We start from the raw sequence: 18,987 nt of genomic DNA on the forward strand, positions 1-18,987 counted from the left end.
GCCGAGGTTGTGTCCAAATTTGGTGTCGATCCCATTTGAAATGACGTCACAGTGACGTCATAAGTGAAAGTATAGATTTGCGACTCTCATATTCCTCACGATACATCAGATATATGGGACCGAATATAAAGGGTCGATTATTGGTCAGAAACTAGATGGAAGTGTAGATAGATGTTTTAGGATGACAGCAGGTGCTGTCTAGTTCATTTACAGTTGAGTTTCATGCTCAGCGTCATCAGAAACGGTCCATATTGGAAAACGAAAAAACTTTATGACGTCACTGTGACGTCATCTTAGGTGCTACAACCAGCAAACTTTCCTCAAACATTGCCTAGGTATTCATTTGAAGCTATGCCAAGTTTCACGTTCGTAGCTCATCAGATTTCGGAGATATACAAAACGTAAAGGGGGGGCAACTTTATGCCCCCCCCCCCCCCCAGCGGCTCGTGGGTTAACTTATAATGGAGAGGGTTAGAATCACATTATAACTTATAATGTGATTCTCACGCCCATAAAGGCGTCTTACTAGTGCTATTCTACCTGTCAGAGAAATGTCTTTTCACGTTCGACGCTTCCTATTAGGGTCATATTGTCGATATTTGAAATCAAAACTTTTAGGTACGTCTCATAGTTTTCGTTAGAAACTTTGCATCTTTTTTGTATCTTCCCATATGTTACCAATAGTTATTGCAACCAAAACATGATGTAGGCATAGGTCGGGAGGTGTGCTTCACGGTTGTTGCAAGACACGCCCAATTTAATCCACCAAAGCAACTAAATTTGGATGTTTTGAAATGACCCAATCGCCTATCAGATTTTCCCACGGTGGTTCCCACGAAAAAAAATCCCACGCTTCCAGCGAGAGTCTGAGAAGGTAATAGGGCAAAATGTTACCATGGGGTTGTCAGGAAGTCCCACCGCTTTTCATATCAGTGGAAATTAACATTCTCGGACGCGTTCTGTGCTATAGTGTCTTTACTATTCTTCGTTCTTATCGGCAGCAGCACCTAACTACATGGATAAAACTACGTTCAAGACAATGAACTGGGGGGCTACCCCAAAGACGCAACATCTGGTGGTCAGGTCCCTCATAACGAAACTTGTCGGGAAGGAGACGCTGGCCACCCATAGCCTTACGGGACAGCCTTCAAACGCACACCCTTTGAAGGAGGCAAGGCCGCGCCTGGATCCGGTGATTGTGAACGACGTCATTGGTGAGTGTTTTTTTTTTACCCTCGCCTCCGTGTTTTGCTGCCTTCGCTGCGCTCTTGCAGGGGGGGGGGGGCGACCCCACCCTTTCACGTTTGGAACCGGAACGTAGAGCTTAGCGGAAAAGACTAACGGATTGCTCTCGACGAGATCTCGCGATTGGCGGTATATTTTTTGGCCCTAGGTCAATATTTGACCTATTTTAACAATTCATTTTTTCGAAAACAATCCAACTATTTTCAACTTACTGTGGTAATGCGACAAAACGGAAAGATATATTGACTTCAGACATTCACTATCATGTTCCTTGATCAGTTTTCCCTGTCGTGTGATGTGTATTTCAATATCATACCTACCAGTATAGCGCCTTTTGGGGCAACTAACGGAGCGAGCGAGAGGGTGAGCCTTGCACGTGCGAAATTTTGAGGGGGTACCTCCAACTGACTTGTGCACGGCACCCTACTAACCGGTCTCTAGCGATGTGCCAAATTTGAGCACAATCGGCCCAGCCGTTCTCGAGATCTGGAAGCGGCACCCTGCACGTGCGCACGTGCAGAATGGGTCCCAACTGACTTGTGCACGGCACCCTACTAACTGGTCCCTAACCGTGTACCAAATTTGAGCGCCATCGGTCCAGCCGTTCTCGAGATCTGGAAACGACCCCTGCACGTGCGCACGTGCAGCAGCACCCCAACTCTGGCACATAGATATGCAGTGCCTAGTGGGTGCCTACCTACATGCCAACTTTCAGCGCAATCGGCCAAGTAGTTACCGAGATATTGCAACAATTACAAAACTGACACCTCTTCGTTTTGCGCGTGGCACGTGCATAAGGGTTCACCCACATGCATCGGGAATAGTCCAATACTTGGTAGAAGGAATGAAGCTACCCTACAAAAATTACCCCGTGTAAATCGGTCAAGTGGTTGCTGAGATATAAGCCTCGCAAAAGCGTCCGCACGGCCGGCCGGCCGGCCGGCCGGCCGGCCGCTCATACTCAGAAATTTCCGTTAATCTAAGGAAAGACTACGCTCGCTTCGCTCGCTCCGTAATAAAACCAGTATAGCGCCTTTTGGGGCGACTAACGGAGCGAGCGAGGGGGCGAGTCTTGCACGTGCGAAATTTCGAGGGGGTACCTCCAACTGACTTGTGCACGGCACCCTACTGACCGGTTTCTAGCGATGTGCCAAATTTGAGCACAATCGGCCCAGCCGTTCTCGAGATCTGGGAGCGGTACCCTGCACGTGCGCACGTGCAAAATGGGTCCCAACTGACTTGTGTACGGCACCCTACTAACTGGTCCCTAACCGCGTACCAAATTTGAGCGCCATCGGTCCAGCCGTTCTCGAGATCTGGAAACGACCCCTGCACGTGCGCACGTGCAGCAGCACCCCAACTCTGGCACATGGACATGCAGTGCCTAGTGGGTGCCTACCTACATGCCAACTTTCAGCGCAATCGGCCAAGTAGTTACCGAGATATTGCAACAATTACCAAACTGACACCTCTTCGTTTTGCACGTGGCACGTGCATAAGGGGTCACCCACATGCATCGGGAATAGTCCAATACTTGGTAGAAGGAATGAAGCTACCCTACAAAAATTACCGCGTGTAAATCGGTCAAGTGGTTACTGAGATATAAGCCTCGCAAAAGCGTCCGCACGGCCGGCCGGCCGGCCGGCCGGCCGCTCATACTCAGAAATTTCCGTTAATCTAAGGAAAGACTCCGCTCGCTTCGCTCGCTCCGTAATGACGCGTTGAGAGCATCGGAAGTCCGCAAAGTCACGGCTACCGACGGGCATTAATCGTTAATTACTTAAAGTCGTTATTGCTCTCAACGAGATATCTCGATTGGCGGTATAATTTTTGGTCCTAGGCCGATAAAATCGAGCGGGTGCGAAATGTTCATCAGTGTTTTTACCGTTTTTGCTTGTGTGTAACCCTCGATAAAGCCATTACACCGCGAAACGTTGGTTATATAACGACCTTCTCGAAAGAAATGATTAATTAACAATTCATGATTAACGATTAAACAAAGTCATTGCTGCATTATTTACCTTAAACTGTCACACGTCGCTTAATCAGTTGCCAGTTGCTTGAGCTTCCCATCCCACATTTTAAAAGTAGATGTCTATACGATTAAATGAATGTACATTTGTTGATAATATCGACTGTTGCAGCTGTCTGCCAGGCCAACATGAAGATGAAGAAGTCAGGTAGCGACTGCCATATCAAAGGCGTGTGTGGATGCCAGGGCTGTGGCAAAACGGAGGTCGAAGACCCACACCGACGATGAGGCCGGTAAGTGTGACAGTACCTACCTAATAATAAGAGGTGCAATGGTTAAACAAATCCGAAATCTGTTTGCCTAATTCGTGCCTTGTAAATCAGTCATCAATATAGGTGAATCCAGGCTTTGATTGTGACTTGTCGTGCGACAGACAGTGATGTTTCGCTTACCCATGGGAGTAACCCGCGCTCTGCTGGGAAGACCTCATCGCTTACCCATGGGGTTAACCCGCGCACCGACGGGGGTCTGAGCCACATTAGTTCCGACGGGGGGGGGGGCGGTATCGGACCTCCCCCCCCCCCCGGAGATCTCGAAAACTAAGCATCGTAGCGACAAGCGGCAAACGGCGTTGTATAGGGCGAGACAAGATCTAGAGGAAATAACCAGGCCATTTTTGTGTCAGGTAAAAAACAAAGTCACCAGAGGTCACCGAAGACAAAATGTTACGATTTTCACAACGTAAATTTCGCAATAGTTTTTTCTGCTAAAACTTCTGTTCCCGAAAAGATAGAGGAACGATTCAAATGCTATTGTTCTTGACCCGTCAAGGCGTGTCGAATGATATATCATATGACTTCGAAAGGTCAAACTGACATCAGGTCAAGAATTTGACCTCAGGTCAAGGTCATGACCTGACCCAAATAGGTCGTGTTGCATATCAAGCGATTTGCATTGAGTAAACGAACACATTGGATGTCGTTTGAAGTCTATCACCATTCAATCAAAAGTTATTGCAGAAAAAAACGTTGGTGACCTCAGGTGACCTCGGATGACCTGGGGATCACCTTCCAAACGCTACAAGTGATATGTTTCGGCGGAATCACCGCCAGGGACCTGTAATACCATGATCTTGAGCATATTGAAGTCATAGGATGGCACTCAGAGCAAGTTGAAATTTCTCCGATTGACTTATGATGGGCCGGTTGCAAAAATGACCTGACCTTGGGTCATCGATATGAAAAAAATCCGAGATATACAAGTTGTAGCCCTTGATATAATTGTTACTTGCGGTGAATGTCAAGATCCTATGTGAAAAACTGTGACCTTGGGGGACCGCAAACTTAAAAATTTACGTTCTGAGGTAAGGTCACGACCTGACCTGGTGACCTGACCTTTGGTGATATGGGGATAATATTTTGGCACATTATACGGAATATATCGACATCTTTTTTTTAAACCCCACATTTGTTCTCCTGTGAATTTCAGACAAGTTGGTTAGAGACCTTCAAAAAAGGTACAATCACTCGATTTTTCTCAAGTTTGTCTGTCTTGGCAGATCAAGCAATACCAGAACAGGCCTACGAACACACATATTTGATCAGGATCGGACGATTGGGCACTTTTAAAGGTAGTGTGCCACCTTTGAAAGATTTCCCATTTTATTTTTCCTAGGATAAGAAGCTTCTGTTTTTACCTAATATCGCAAAAAAAAATAAAAAATGGGCCTGGAATAGTGCCTTTTTCGCCTAAAAGTTTATCGGTTTTTAGATATGTATAACAACTGTAGTGGGCTCACCTGCAAACAGGCGTCGGGCAACAATCGCGAATGCGGCGCACTTGTGACAATAAGCAAAGGTCATTATAGTGTTACGACCATGCGACGTACGGGAATGAGTTATCAGCTGTCTAATCGTAGACAACACGATGTCGAGCCTTAAACTGTAAGCCCGTATTGGTACTGTTTCTTTTATTTGGCTGTCGAACATTATTTATGGTTTGAAATATGATTTTATGTAAAATAATTGATATGAAAAAGCCGTCTTAAAAGTTATGACCCCATTTCACCACACGCAAGTGGCAGAAATGACAATGATCAGCTGACGCATTTTTATTGGCCGAAGTCAGAGCGCGCGGCCCGACGCACCACGCGTATTTGGAAATTCCGACCTCGACGAGCATCAGAAGCCACCTAACAGGCGTGTTCGAAACCGCAGGAGATGATGATGAACGGGTTTATCGAAACTTGATTGGATGAGCATATCGGTAATAGCGATTTCAGTGTGTGCATTTATTGTTCATAGTGGTGTGAAATGTGGTTGGGGTACGACCGACAACCCGTCGGGGCGAATTTCGCACTGGGGTACTCAAAATTTGAAGAATTTAAGACGTTTCCATGAGTTTTGAAGGTATGGATAAGTTCTAAAAATCCGGTTCTCCTTATCTGGGCCATTAACTCCATACGGTCCAAGAAAGCTGGCACACTACCTTTAAAAGGAGATCTTTCGTGCCTCCCGGAAATTCACGGGAAATTCACGGGAGAGGGGGATGTGGGGTTTAAAAAAAGGTGTCGATATGTCGGAATAGGTACGCGCCGCCGTTTTTGAGCTATCTGCGAAAAAAATCTCAGGGGGCGGATACCCTCCCGCCCCCCCCCCCCCCCCGTCGGTGCGCAGGTTAACGTTTTCAGTTTGAATACGAAGTGCTAGCAACTCTATAATTTAAGAAATATATATTACTCTTCTTGCAGGGGAACGCAACGTGTAGCAGGCCGCTGCACCAACGGAGACACACCTGGCCGGCGAACATGACCTGATACATGAGCTTATACACAAGACTGTGACAAGCTGTGACATTGTAGGTATGATAAATGCATGCTATATTTTATTCAAGAAATACATTTTCCATTTTTTCCATTTTATTTCTTTCCGAATGAAGATCGAGGCGAACGTGCACTTGCGAACTGCAGCAGCTGACTGAGCGAGGCTCCTGGATTCTGTGAGGATAAAGGATCATTTTCAACAAGTTTTTTTTTATAGGCTGTACTATTTATTTCCAATAAAATTGTCTAATTGGACTGACCTATTGAAGTCAATCAGATGTCCAATAGGGCATCCATTTATGTCCTATTGGACATCCTATTGGATCCAATTGGATATCCTATTGAACATCTATTTGGATCAAATTGGATATCCTATTGAACATCTAATTGGATCCAATTGTACATCATATTGGACATCTAATTGGATTCAATTGTACATCATATTGGACATCTAATTGGATACAATTGGATATCCTATTGGACATCTAATTGGATACAATTGGATATCCTATTGGACATCTAATTGGATCCAATTGGATATCCTATTGGACATCTAATTGGATCCCATTGGATATCCTATTGGACAATCTATTTGAAAGCTCAATGGGATTGTCCAATTGGATCCAATTGGATTTTTTACTAGGGATGTTCACTGTTCAAACACCACCCCCCCCCCCCCCGGCCGGCGCGGGTTAATAGACCTACCATGGATGAATCAGTCCCTTGATCTGTAGTTCCTCGATGGTTCTTTTTACCACCGCTACATAGGTGGCAGCACTAGCTACCGCTAAGGACGCAGGGGAGCCGGCGCTTTTCAAAACAGTGGTCGGCGTTATATCAATGGCTCGTTTGCCGTTTTTTTTTTTTTGCCCTGTTTCGGCAGTTAATAATACATGGAACGCGCGTCAGCTAATGAGACGAAAGTATGACGGTGCAGGGTGAGCGGGCGCCTGGAGGCGACCGACCACTCACCGGTTCGGCGCCGACCAGCTCCAGCCACCGCTGGATGGGCACGCGCAGCGCCTGTCGCACCAGGCGCTCCGAGCGGCCGGCCAGCGCGGCGGCCAGCGCGCCGCGCGCCACCTCCCCGGTCACCTGCTAGTGAACCGAGGGTCGCCGCATCTCCGTCACCGTTGGCGCCGGCACAGCCACAACACACAGCATACAGAGCACCAAAACAAAACATCCGGGCAAAGATTTTCAGTTTTATTTTTGAAGATTAGCTGTTCAAGAATTCAGCTCTAGTAAGGGCGCAAGATATAGTAAATGTACATAAAAGTGTGAGTGGTAAGCAGCCATGTGGTTCGGTGGCGCCGATCAGGTCGGTAGCCGGCCGGCTTACCGTTCCGGCGCGCAGTAACGCCAGCAGCCGGCGCGCCGCCTGGCGCCGTGTCGACTCGTCCGGGTGGCTGAGCTCCACTACCAGTGCGCAGTCCACTGCCGGCAGTGACACAGAGCTGACACACGCAGCACACCATACACAGACAGTGCCGACACAGCCGACACACCATACACAGACAGTGCCGACACAACCGACACACCATACACAGACAGTGCCGACACAGCCGACACACCATACACAGACAGTGCCGACACAACCGACACACCATACACAGACAGTGCCGACACAGCCGACACACCATACACAGACAGTGCCGACACAGCCGACACACCATACACAGACAGTGCCGACACAACCGACACACCATACACAGACAGTGCCGACACAGCCGACACACCATACACAGACAGTGCCGACACAGCCGACACACCATACACAGACAGTGCCGACACAACCGACACACCATACACAGACAGTGCCGACACAACCGACACACCATACACAGACAGTGCCGACACAACCGACACACCATACACAGACAGTGCCGACACAACCGACACACCATACACAGACAGTGCCGACACAGCCGACACACCATACACAGACAGTGCCGACACAGCCGACACACCATACACAGACAGTGCCGACACAACCGACACACCATACACAGACAGTGCCGACACAGCCGACACACCATACACAGACAGTGCCGACACAGCCGACACACCATACACAGACAGTGCCGACACAACCGACACACCATACACAGACAGTGCCGACACAACCGACACACCATACACAGACAGTGCCGACACAACCGACACACCATACACAGACAGTGCCGACACAACCGACACACCATACACAGACAGTGCCGACACAACCGACACACCATACACAGACAGTGCCGACACAACCGACACACCATACACAGACAGTGCCGACACAGCCGACACACCATACACAGACAGTGCCGACACAACCGACACACCATACACAGACAGTGCCGACACAGCCGACACACCATACACAGACAGTGCCGACACAACCGACACACCATACACAGACAGTGCCGACACAACCGACACACCATACACAGACAGTGCCGACACAACCGACACACCATACACAGACAGTGCCGACACAACCGACACACCATACACAGACAGTGCCGATACAACCGACACACCATACACAGACAGTGCCGACACAACCGACACACCATACACAGACAGTGCCGACACAACCGACACACCATACACAGACAGTGCCGACACAACCGACACACAAACCAGCCGAACCTCAAGGCAATACTTCGGACTTGAAAACTACCCATGAATGTCTGGTAAATTTTCTTTAAAAAAATACCAGCTGTGTTTCCTACGGGGGGGCTTTCGAAAGGCGTTCGTCTTTCGTCTTCAGCCTTTCTAAAAAGCACTCAGACACATACACAATACACAGGCACATACTAAATGACAGTTTTCTAATGGCCTAAAAATGTACAATTAGACTCGTTTTGAATTATAGTTCGGAAAACGCGCGGCATCATTACGCATAAACCTTGTTCGTTACATCGTCATTGACCATTCGAACCATCAAAGTTAACAAAAATCGTATCCGTAGCCAATAGTGTAGCCATACACGATAAGTGAACCTACTGGGTTCACTGGCGGATCCAGGCCTTGAGCGCGGGGGAGGGCATACTAAAAATATGTAGGGTTAACCCTATTCCTGGCGGGCTCCGCCGGGACAAGAAACTGGCGGGGGGGCCGATTCGGCCCCCCCCCCCCTTCAGATCTCAAAAACTACACATCGCAGCGACAAACGGTAAACGGCATCGGATACGCACGGTCAAGATCTACAATTTTTACTAAGGTCATTTTCAGGTCAGGTCAAAGATGACGTCACAGGGGTCGAAAAAGTCAAAATGGCGGCGCTAGATATGGAGAGAGTTTTTCTCGAATAACTTTCGAATTAGTCAAGATAGGAACAAACTAAGGGCATCATCGTGATCCTCTCGTCAATCCGCATCGAATGATATATATGTTGACCTCGAAAGGTCAAGGTCAAAGGTTGACCTCAGGTCACGTGACCTCGAGGTCATCATGTATATCATTCGATGCGTCTTGACGAGCTGAACACAATGAGACCATCCACGCGTCTGTATCTTGTTCCTGTACGGAGTTATTGGCCAAAAACCTTTGGTGACCTTTGATGACGTCACATGACCTCACAGCTGCCCAACAGCAAAACAGACCTCAAGGTAGTGAAGGTTGATCGTATATGAAGTCATGTATGGTATATGGGGCCATTCCGACCCGTTTTAGTGGTAAAAACAGGGAGTTGATTTTTCCCCCATTGACTTATAATGGGGAGGTCGCGAAACTGACCTGACCTTAGGTCACCGATATCAAAATTCCGAGATATACAAATTGCACATACTGGTGTCCTAACTAAAGCCTGAAGAGAAGAAATTGATCGGTCAAAAACTCTAGCTCTGGCGTGATTGCAAACTTTTCTGAGGTAGGGTCACCAAACCGCCTCTGGTGACCTGACCTGAGGTCAGATCAACTCAAAATTTTCAGACATGTTGCGTAGAAGCCTTTTAGGACAAGTCAGAAAATTTGAGCTTCCTAGCTCAACGCGTTTGGGAGAAATAACCAAAAAACCTCAGGGGGGGGGCTCCTGAGGCCCCCCCCCGCCAGGAATAGGGTTAAACTAAACGACTTAACCAAAAAGAAATTAAAACTAAAAGTAAACTAAAAATCGGGGAAAGCCAAAAATAGGGTACCCCAAATCCTGTTTTGTCATCGGATTTAGGCCACTTATTTTTCGTCACAACCCTGATACGATGATTTTCTTTTTTGAAAACTTAGAAGAAAAAAATAGAGAAATGGTAGGCCGCCTGACCCCACTGGTGGATTTAGTGGGGCGGGCGATTGGGACAAATGCCCCGCAGCGCCCGAAATCGACGGAAATTTGCGGCTTTTCGAGAATAAGACAAAACTAAACTTTTATTATGAAGGGTTTGTTTTAAACCACCCAACATATCGCAAGGAATCAAAATCCGATGAGTTTTTTTTTATTTGGAGAAACTTTTTTGGGGGTATGCACCCCGCAGCGTCGCCTATCTGGATCCGTCAGTACCTGAACCGTGTTTATAAATAGTAGCCAAAAGTCAATTATTCAAAATAATTTATATTAGGACCAAAACGCGTTTCGATTATATCGTCATCAGTTGGTCCTAAATAAATGACACAAAATACCATGTTCAATTCAAAACACTTGAAAACCTACGGCAACATTTGACGTGCACATCTCAATGCAATACATTTCTTGGGGAGCAGTTCAACACTCAGTCGTGACCTACCTCGTCAATAACATGTACAATGTATATGTTACAGGCAATGTGTGGAATCAGGCATTCTATAGAATGCCTAGGCATTCTATAGAATGCCTGACCGACCAGGCATTCTATAGAATCCCTAGGTATTCTATAGAATCCCTGACTGCTTAGGCATTCTATAGAATGCCTGGCTTAAGCTCCCAGGCATTCTATAGAATGCCTAAGTATTTTGATTGTCCGAAACACACTTCGAAAATTAGGGGTCAGTGGCAGTAATGCTATTTGTTTACCTAATTTTCATTGTTGGCCTAGGCCGGTCGTCACCTCACACCATTTCAGGGCAATGAGCTGAGAGGAAGCGAGGGAGGTATTGGGCTATGCCGACCACCAAATGGTGCGCCGCAAGCAGCAGCTGATCCAATTCCGTTGGCACGGGAGAGCCACGGCGCAAGGCACGCGGGAGAGCCACAGGCCAACCAGTCGCTTAAACGGTTACCCTCGGAGGATTATGCTGCTACAGATACGAAGCTGTATTAGAAGAGTGTTGGCTGGGAGGGTGGACCGTAGGCTTGAATCGAAAGTGATTGCGAATGACGATGGTTTTGTTCTGATGTTAGAAATGAAGGTGAAAAATACACCAAAGGTCACATTTTATGTCGTCATAAGCACTTCGTGTAACGACTCTCAATATACATACATGGACAGCTCAACCTACACCGTAATGTCAGGGAATAACCTGAATAAATGGTTCATTATTCCACGTCTGGGCGGTGGCCCGGCCGTAACAAGAGCCGGATTAGGTGTTGTTCGATCTCCCCTTCCAGCTTGACTTCTGGGCCATGCGGTATTCGAAAGGTCGTCAAAGACTCAAAATTATGAAATTTTACTTCAGTTCTTCTTTGGCAATGTTCGAAAGAGTGCCATTTCTAAAACAAATAGCTAAGCCATTTTTTAGGTCAGCCCAATTTTTGTCCATTTTTGGCTCGTAGCCGTTTTCTTCAGTTTGACCTTAAATCAATTCCTTAGAAGGCAAACACCTCCAAAAATGGACGATTTGTCAATTTCTTTATGTGTATTTTTTTTTTTACCAAAGGCGTTTCCGATATTGACATTACCACCATCGTCTTTCTAGCGTTAAGATAAATATTCTGTACTCTCAGAATGAAATCCTGATACAATTTGACCTAATAAGGTCAGATTGAATACCTGACCGGAAAATTTGACTGAATGAATATTTGACTGAATGAATATAAATAGCTGAACGCAAGGTACCCTGGCAGAAAATAATAATGTTACATGTCGGTCTGTGCTCATAATCTTATACAACATACACTTATATGTTGGAAAGATTCGTGTATTTCCTAGGCATTCTATAGAATGCCTGAAAATCAGGCATTCTTTAGAATGCCTAGGGATTCTATAGAATCCCTGGTGGGTCAGGCATTCTATAGAATACCTAGGGATTCTATAGAATGCCTGGTCGGTCAGGCATTCTGTAGAATGCCTAGGCATTCTATAGAATGCCTGATTCCACACATTGCCTGTAACATATATACCTACACATAGAATATTACAGTTGATGAACAGATAGAATAAATTTTGCGGCTGTCTCTGCTAATGTTATCCTACCACTTTTGGGGTTCATGCACTCATTTATTTCCAGAATGGCCGCCTCGAGCGCTATCCTTGTCATTTTGTCAATGTTTTCTTTAACACTCTTAGCCGCTCTCCAGTCTGGCAATGCTCCACATTCATGAGTGTGTTTTACAATGGTTTTGTCTCTCTGATATTGTATATCTTTCCGATGTTCCCTCAGCTGTATATCCAAACCGCGACAGGTTTCGCCATAGTATGGCTTGGAACACCCAAGACAGGGGATCTTAATATAAACAATGCTGTTCTCATGTCGTGCGTTCCGTTTACTTCTCACTATTTGTTCTATGCTTTTTCCCGTCTTGCTTATAACGACCACATCCGTTCCTTTCAAAAAGTTGGTGGTGGTGTCAACATGCTTGGAATGTGGCACAACAATGACTTTGTGGTTCTTCTTCTCTTTCTGAGTTTTTGGAATCCTATCACGAATTTTCTTTGCCTTTAATTTACATCTGATAACCAGTAAAACGCCTTTTGGGCGAAGAACGAGCGAGCGAGATAGTGAGCCCTGCACGTGCGGAAGGGCGAGAGGGTACTTCCAACGGGCTTGTGCAAAGCACACTTCTAACCGGTCGCTAGCGGTGTACCAAATTTGAACGCAATTGGCCCAGCCGTTCCTGAGATCTGGAGGCGGCATTCTGCACGTGCGCACGTGCAAACGGGGTCCGAACTGACTTTTGCACGGCACCCTACTGACTGGTCCCAAACCGTGTATCAAATTTGAGCGAAATCGGCCCAGCCGTTCTCGAGATCTGGAAGCGCCCCCTGCACGTGCGCACGTGCAGTAGCACCCTAACCGCAACACGTGGGAATGCATTGCCTGGTTGGTGCCTACCTGTATGCCAAGTTTCAGCGAAGTCGCCCCAGTAATTACCGAGTTATTGAAATGGGAACAAATTTGGCACCTCTTCTTTTTGTATTTTGCACGTGCAGTGGGGGTCACTCACATAGATCAAGAGTATCCCCTTTGGTAGAAGGGATGCAGCTACCCTACAAAAATTACTGCAAGACAATCGCCCGAGCGGCTGCTGAGATATGAGCCTCTCAAAATCACTACTTTTGCAAAACAGCTTGAACACCCTTGACTTTTCACGTGGCACGTGCCACGACGGTCACTGAGATGTGTCAAAGGTAGTCAATTACGGGTTAGAAGGGATGGGGCTACCCAGCAAAAAAGACCGCAGGCCAATCGGTCTAGCGGTTGCTGAGATATAAGCCTCTCAAAAGCGTTACAGGCCGGGCCGGGCCGGGCCGCTCATACTGAGATTTTTCCGTTATATTGAAAAGACCCGCTTCGCTCGCTGCGCTCGCTCGCTCGTAATCATCGCTTTTGGGTACCTCAAGTCCTTGAATACACTTTCTATGTACGCCAGCTCATCGCCCAAGTACTCATCACTGCATATTCGGTATGCTCTGAGATAAAAACCGATTATTACACCTGTTTTTACTCTGTCGCCATGAGCTGAGTAGTAATGGATGTAATCCTCCTTGTTTGTTTCCTTTCTGTTGACCTTGAATTTCAATTCATCGTCATTTCGCATGATCAACACGTCTGAGAACGGGACACATCCAACGCTCTCTTCTTCAATGGTAAACTGTACATATACACTTGGCTTTTTACAGTTTACCATTGAATTGAATACAGTTTACCATTGAAGAAGAGAGCGGTGGACGTCTCCTGTTCTTAGACGTGTTGATCATGCGAAGTGACGATGAATTGAAATTCAAAGTCCACACATTTGAAAAATTCATTGTCATTATCTTGAAAATCTTGCCATTTAGGTCTTAGCATTGTCAATGCACTTCCCTGTTAGCCGCACAACTCAAGTTCCACCCAAAAGTAGTTGGTATCAGTAGACTGCGCCTTGCAATGTCAAATGCAACTAAACATGTGAACAGAGTGACATATTTATTTAAAATCTTGAGTCCTATGGGCCTACCCTCTCTCCTTCCAGCATTTCTGCAAGCACATTCGAAAATGACCTTTCATCGTTATTTCCACTTCCGTGCGATCAATGAACTTGTAAGCTAACCACTAGTTAATACACTATCATCTTACTGTTGGTTGCTTGTAGCAACTAGATAACATAAAACGAAAAAAAATTAACACAACACCAAAACACCAATCTTGTTGATTCCTTTTGGTTCTGCCTGGTGACGAAGGCCCTTTCTTTACGCGATATCGATATTCCTCTTCTAATCTTGAAGCCCAGGTGCTTTACCAATTGGCCATAAATGATACTAATTCATTATATCAATTGAGAAGCGCAAATCATGGTAATAATTAACAAATAGGGTCGATTATTCCAACGCGACATAAAAAAGACGGGGGTACCTGTCTATTTTTTTTTTTTGCTGTTTTTCTCCATATAATGGCACTCCATTAAAGGGACTATCCCACCTTCTAAAATGCTGTTAAAACCAGTTAAATTGTGCCCGACTTTATAGATTGGATGACCAGGAACACGGTTCTGGCATTTATTTTTCATTAAACATCTTAGGCTTCCCATATTCCAAACACAAACTTTCAAATATGTGACGTCACAGCCCAAAATTACCTCCTTCCCCAGGCCACATTACTGTCATAAAGCTGATTCTTTTTACTCTGTAGGCACCACAACAAAGTTCAGGCCAAGTTTTAAGCGATTTTTCAACGAACAAACCCATTTAAATCAGAATGACTAAACGAGGTGACGTCACACTAACGGTCGCTCCATGTTGAAGATAGGGCCTTGTACAAGGCCCATTTTCAAATGAAGGGAACGAATTTCTTCAACACCAAGAGGCCGCGGGGGTTGCAACCTAGATAGATAGTGGTTTCTGAACCTCGCCGCAAACTTGGCTATCTTAACTCAAACCCCATGTTAAAGGTGGGATAGTCCCTTTAATGCCGCATTTGCCGTTGGTGAAACTCGTCGGCTATTTTCTGGCTGATATTTTTTCACGCCGGCGGATATTTTCCGCCTGGTTGGTGAAACTCCTCCGCGGTTTTTTAACAGAAAAATTGCGCCAGGCGGCTATTTTTCTGTTGGTAAAACTGGCCTCTGACCTGTGACGTCATCGGTGACCCCGAGGTCAATGAAATTGGATTTCCCTCGACAAATTTGATAAGGCTTTCGATCGCCGATTGAATTTTGCGAGCCCGTCCAGTAGTTTCGGAGATACAAGGGGGGCAAAAAATAGCCCCCCCCCCCCACCAGTTCACGTTATAAACAGACCCCACCAGGGCGCGGGTTAAAGGCGTAGCCAGGAGCCTGCCACTAACAGGGTAAAGTTATCGCTAGTTTTTGACGGTCAACACCGGCAAATGGCACGAAATGGTTTTTGCCGGCAGAAATGCCAACCCTGGCCGGTGATTCGAAAGGAATACTTTAACTTTTTTATAAATTCAGCTCGAACCTTTTGAATGGAAGGATTCACAAGGACAGAGTCCCTGCCAAGCTGAGCTTGTTGCGTTGACCCTGCCCTCTAGCCTCTGATTGCGCAATTCCTGGTCTATGGCGGAGTGGGGATGAGTGGAGTTTTGAGTAGGCTGACGGGAGCAGCACAGCCCTGCTGTCCCGGCCGACTGACCTGTGCTGACGGCGTGGCGGCCGCGCAGGGCGGCGCGTAGGGCGCTGGCAGGGCGGGCGCCGCCCGGCAGGGAGGCCAGCGCGGCTGTGAACGGTGCCGGGTACTGCCGCTCCAGGGCGGCCAGCACGGGCGCGCCGGCCGCCAGCAGGGGCGCCCACTCCGCCTCGGCCGCCCTCTCGGTGACCACGCTGGCCACGCACCTGGGCAGAAGAGCACAGGGGGTCAGCAGAGCTCAGAGCACAGGGGGTCAGCAGAGCTCAGAGGGCGGCTGAGCACCCCCCCCCCCCCCCACCGGCCCAGCCGAGAGTGCGGCTGTACGACTGTACTAGGTACTCACTAGAAGGTTTTTCGCGATTGCTCAGAAAGCGCTGGTAATAGACATGGATAACTAAGAAGTAACAAGTAATCCAAGTAATCCAAGTAAGTAATCCATGTAATAGAGCTAAAATTTCGCAAAAATCAACTATGATTCAAACCAGACCTTATGACAATGTCAGGTCATATCAGGCCACTGACCTCTGAGCTTCACTTCTGCATGGTACCGTAAACGGGGGTGACTGCCTTGCGGGGAGACTTCGCCACGTTTCTCGAAAATATCTTAGGGTGATCTCCAGTGATATTTTGCGAAGAAAGTAGGTAGTCATTTTTGATGCACATATGAAAGATAATTGATGGTCTTTCAAATTTAGGGGAGAGTGAGGTAAGTCGCCCAGGTGGGGTGAGACGCCCTTTCGATATAACAGGAAAAACAGATATCATCAGATAATACAATGGCCATTCCGTTTCGCCGAGGGATACAGTTATCGTCACCACCGAGCCGCAGTTGTCTTACAACCGCATTAACGTGCGACTGAATTTACCCGACCACTGATTTGGAGATAATCATTAGATAATCGTATCCCGGTATTGAGTAACATAGATCGTACTACGCAGACAAAAAAAAATGAGCAATACAAAATCACGTATCGTTGTGACCCGACAACTCAGGTCTCCATAGGGTCCACATTCCGGTGCTGCAGACCTAACCGTTTCTCTTGTTCAGGCTCTCACATCCTCCTCGCGTTCCCAGCAGGCTCATCCACCGACGCTCCCTTGCCCTCCGGTATTCTACATTTTGCCGCCACACGCGCTCTAACCCTACGACCCGTACGTCGCTCACGTTATGATCTGCTGAGCGGAAATGACTGCTGACAGGGAGAGGGACGGCTGGATTTTCAGCTCGTATGGAGGACAGATGATTTTGGATACGGGTATAAAGACGCCCGCCGGTCTCGCCCACATAGCATACACATTTACATACGTCGCACCAGATGCCATACACAACATTCTCACTTCTGCACCCGATTGTCCTGTCATACGTCGTTACACACCCTGGACTCACGCCTGCCACTCGCTCCACATCTCTGTACATGCGCTTGCAGATCACACACTCCTTTCCACAGCTGTCGATCTTGCGTTCAGTCCCGCTCGATACGGCACCTCTCGTTTTCCTATGAACAAGTATATCGCGTAAATTTTTACCCCGTTTGTAGGCAATCATTGGGTCCATGGAGAAGATCTGGCTCAGTCTTTCGGATCTCTGCAGTAGGTGTCTCTTGCTTTTCAACAGTTTTGTCATGTTTGGAAGGAACTGGGAAAAGGTTATGGCCATGGGGACCCGGCCTGTCTTGTTGTTCTCCGGTGCCTTACTACCTGGTTGCTTACTGCCGATCTTGTCAACCTTACGCAGCTGTCGCTCTACAAAAGGTGCCGGGTACTGTCGCTCCATCAGTCTCGCCTTCAGGTTCTCCCTGTGTCTCTGGTAGTCCTCCTCTTTCTGACAGATCCGTTTAAGTCTCAGGCCCAGGCCGTATGGGACCGCCTTCTTGGTGTGAGTGGGGTGGTCTGAATTAAAATGGAGATACGACTTCGAATCGGTCGGTTCGAATCGGTCGGTATCTCCATTTCAATTCAGACCACCCCACTCACACCAAGAAGGCGGTCCCATACGGCCTGGGCCTGAGACTTAAACGGATCTGTCAGAAAGAGGAGGACTACCAGACACAGGGAGAACCTGAAGGCGAGACTGATGGAGCGACAGTACCCGGCACCTTTTGTAGAGCGACAGCTGCGTAAGGTTGACAAGATCGGCAGTAAGCAACCAGGTAGTAAGGCACCGGAGAACAACAAGACAGGCCGGGTCCCCATGGCCATAACCTTTTCCCAGTTCCTTCCAAACATGACAAAACTGTTGAAAAGCAAGAGACACCTACTGCAGAGATCCGAAAGACTGAGCCAGATCTTCTCCATGGACCCAATGATTGCCTACAAACGGGGTAAAAATTTACGCGATATACTTGTTCATAGGAAAACGAGAGGTGCCGTATCGAGCGGGACTGAACGCAAGATCGACAGCTGTGGAAAGGAGTGTGTGATCTGCAAGCGCATGTACAGAGATGTGGAGCGAGTGGCAGGCGTGAGTCCAGGGTGTGTAACGACGTATGACAGGACAATCGGGTGCAGAAGTGAGAATGTTGTGTATGGCATCTGGTGCGACGTATGTAAATGTGTATGCTATGTGGGCGAGACCGGCGGGCGTCTTTATACCCGTATCCAAAATCATCTGTCCTCCATACGAGCTGAAAATCCAGCCGTCCCTCTCCCTGTCAGCAGTCATTTCCGCTCAGCAGATCATAACGTGAGCGACGTACGGGTCGTAGGGTTAGAGCGCGTGTGGCGGCAAAATGTAGAATACCGGAGGGCAAGGGAGCGTCGGTGGATGAGCCTGCTGGGAACGCGAGGAGGATGTGAGAGCCTGAACAAGAGAAACGGTTAGGTCTGCAGCACCGGAATGTGGACCCTATGGAGACCTGAGTTGTCGGGTCACAACGATACGTGATTTTGTATTGCTCATTTTTTTTTTTTTGTCTGCGTAGTACGATCTATGTTACTCAATACCGGGATACGATTATCTAATGATTATCTCCAAATCAGTGGTCGGGTAAATTCAGTCGCACGTTAATGCGGTTGTAAGACAACTGCGGCTCGGTGGTGAC

General features: G+C 47.4%; 1 protein-coding gene and 1 long non-coding RNA gene across 2 annotated transcripts in view; one reads left to right on the top strand and one right to left on the bottom strand.

Moving 5' to 3' along the window:
- Window positions 1-17,353, bottom strand: part of LOC122372890 — a 69,540-nt gene extending 52,187 nt beyond the window's left edge. The window contains exons 1-4 of the mRNA XM_043350556.1: window positions 17,334-17,353; window positions 15,953-16,152; window positions 7,381-7,475; window positions 7,011-7,133 (exon numbers count right to left, since the gene is read on the bottom strand). Of these exons, the coding sequence (XP_043206491.1) occupies window positions 7,011-7,133; window positions 7,381-7,475; window positions 15,953-16,152; window positions 17,334-17,353 (438 nt within the window). The remainder of the gene's footprint in view (window positions 1-7,010; window positions 7,134-7,380; window positions 7,476-15,952; window positions 16,153-17,333) is intronic.
- On the top strand, window positions 821-6,060 carry LOC122372888. Its single transcript, XR_006254941.1, has 3 exons — window positions 821-1,214; window positions 3,390-3,510; window positions 5,967-6,060. It is a non-coding gene; the product is annotated as an uncharacterized LOC122372888 (long non-coding RNA).
- Window positions 17,354-18,987: the final 1,634 nt, after the last annotated feature.

Source organism: Amphibalanus amphitrite, unplaced genomic scaffold, assembly GCF_019059575.1.
Source record: "Amphibalanus amphitrite isolate SeventyFive unplaced genomic scaffold, NRLGWU_Aamphi_draft 001414F_arrow, whole genome shotgun sequence".
Taxonomy (NCBI): Eukaryota; Metazoa; Arthropoda; class Thecostraca; order Balanomorpha; family Balanidae; genus Amphibalanus; species Amphibalanus amphitrite.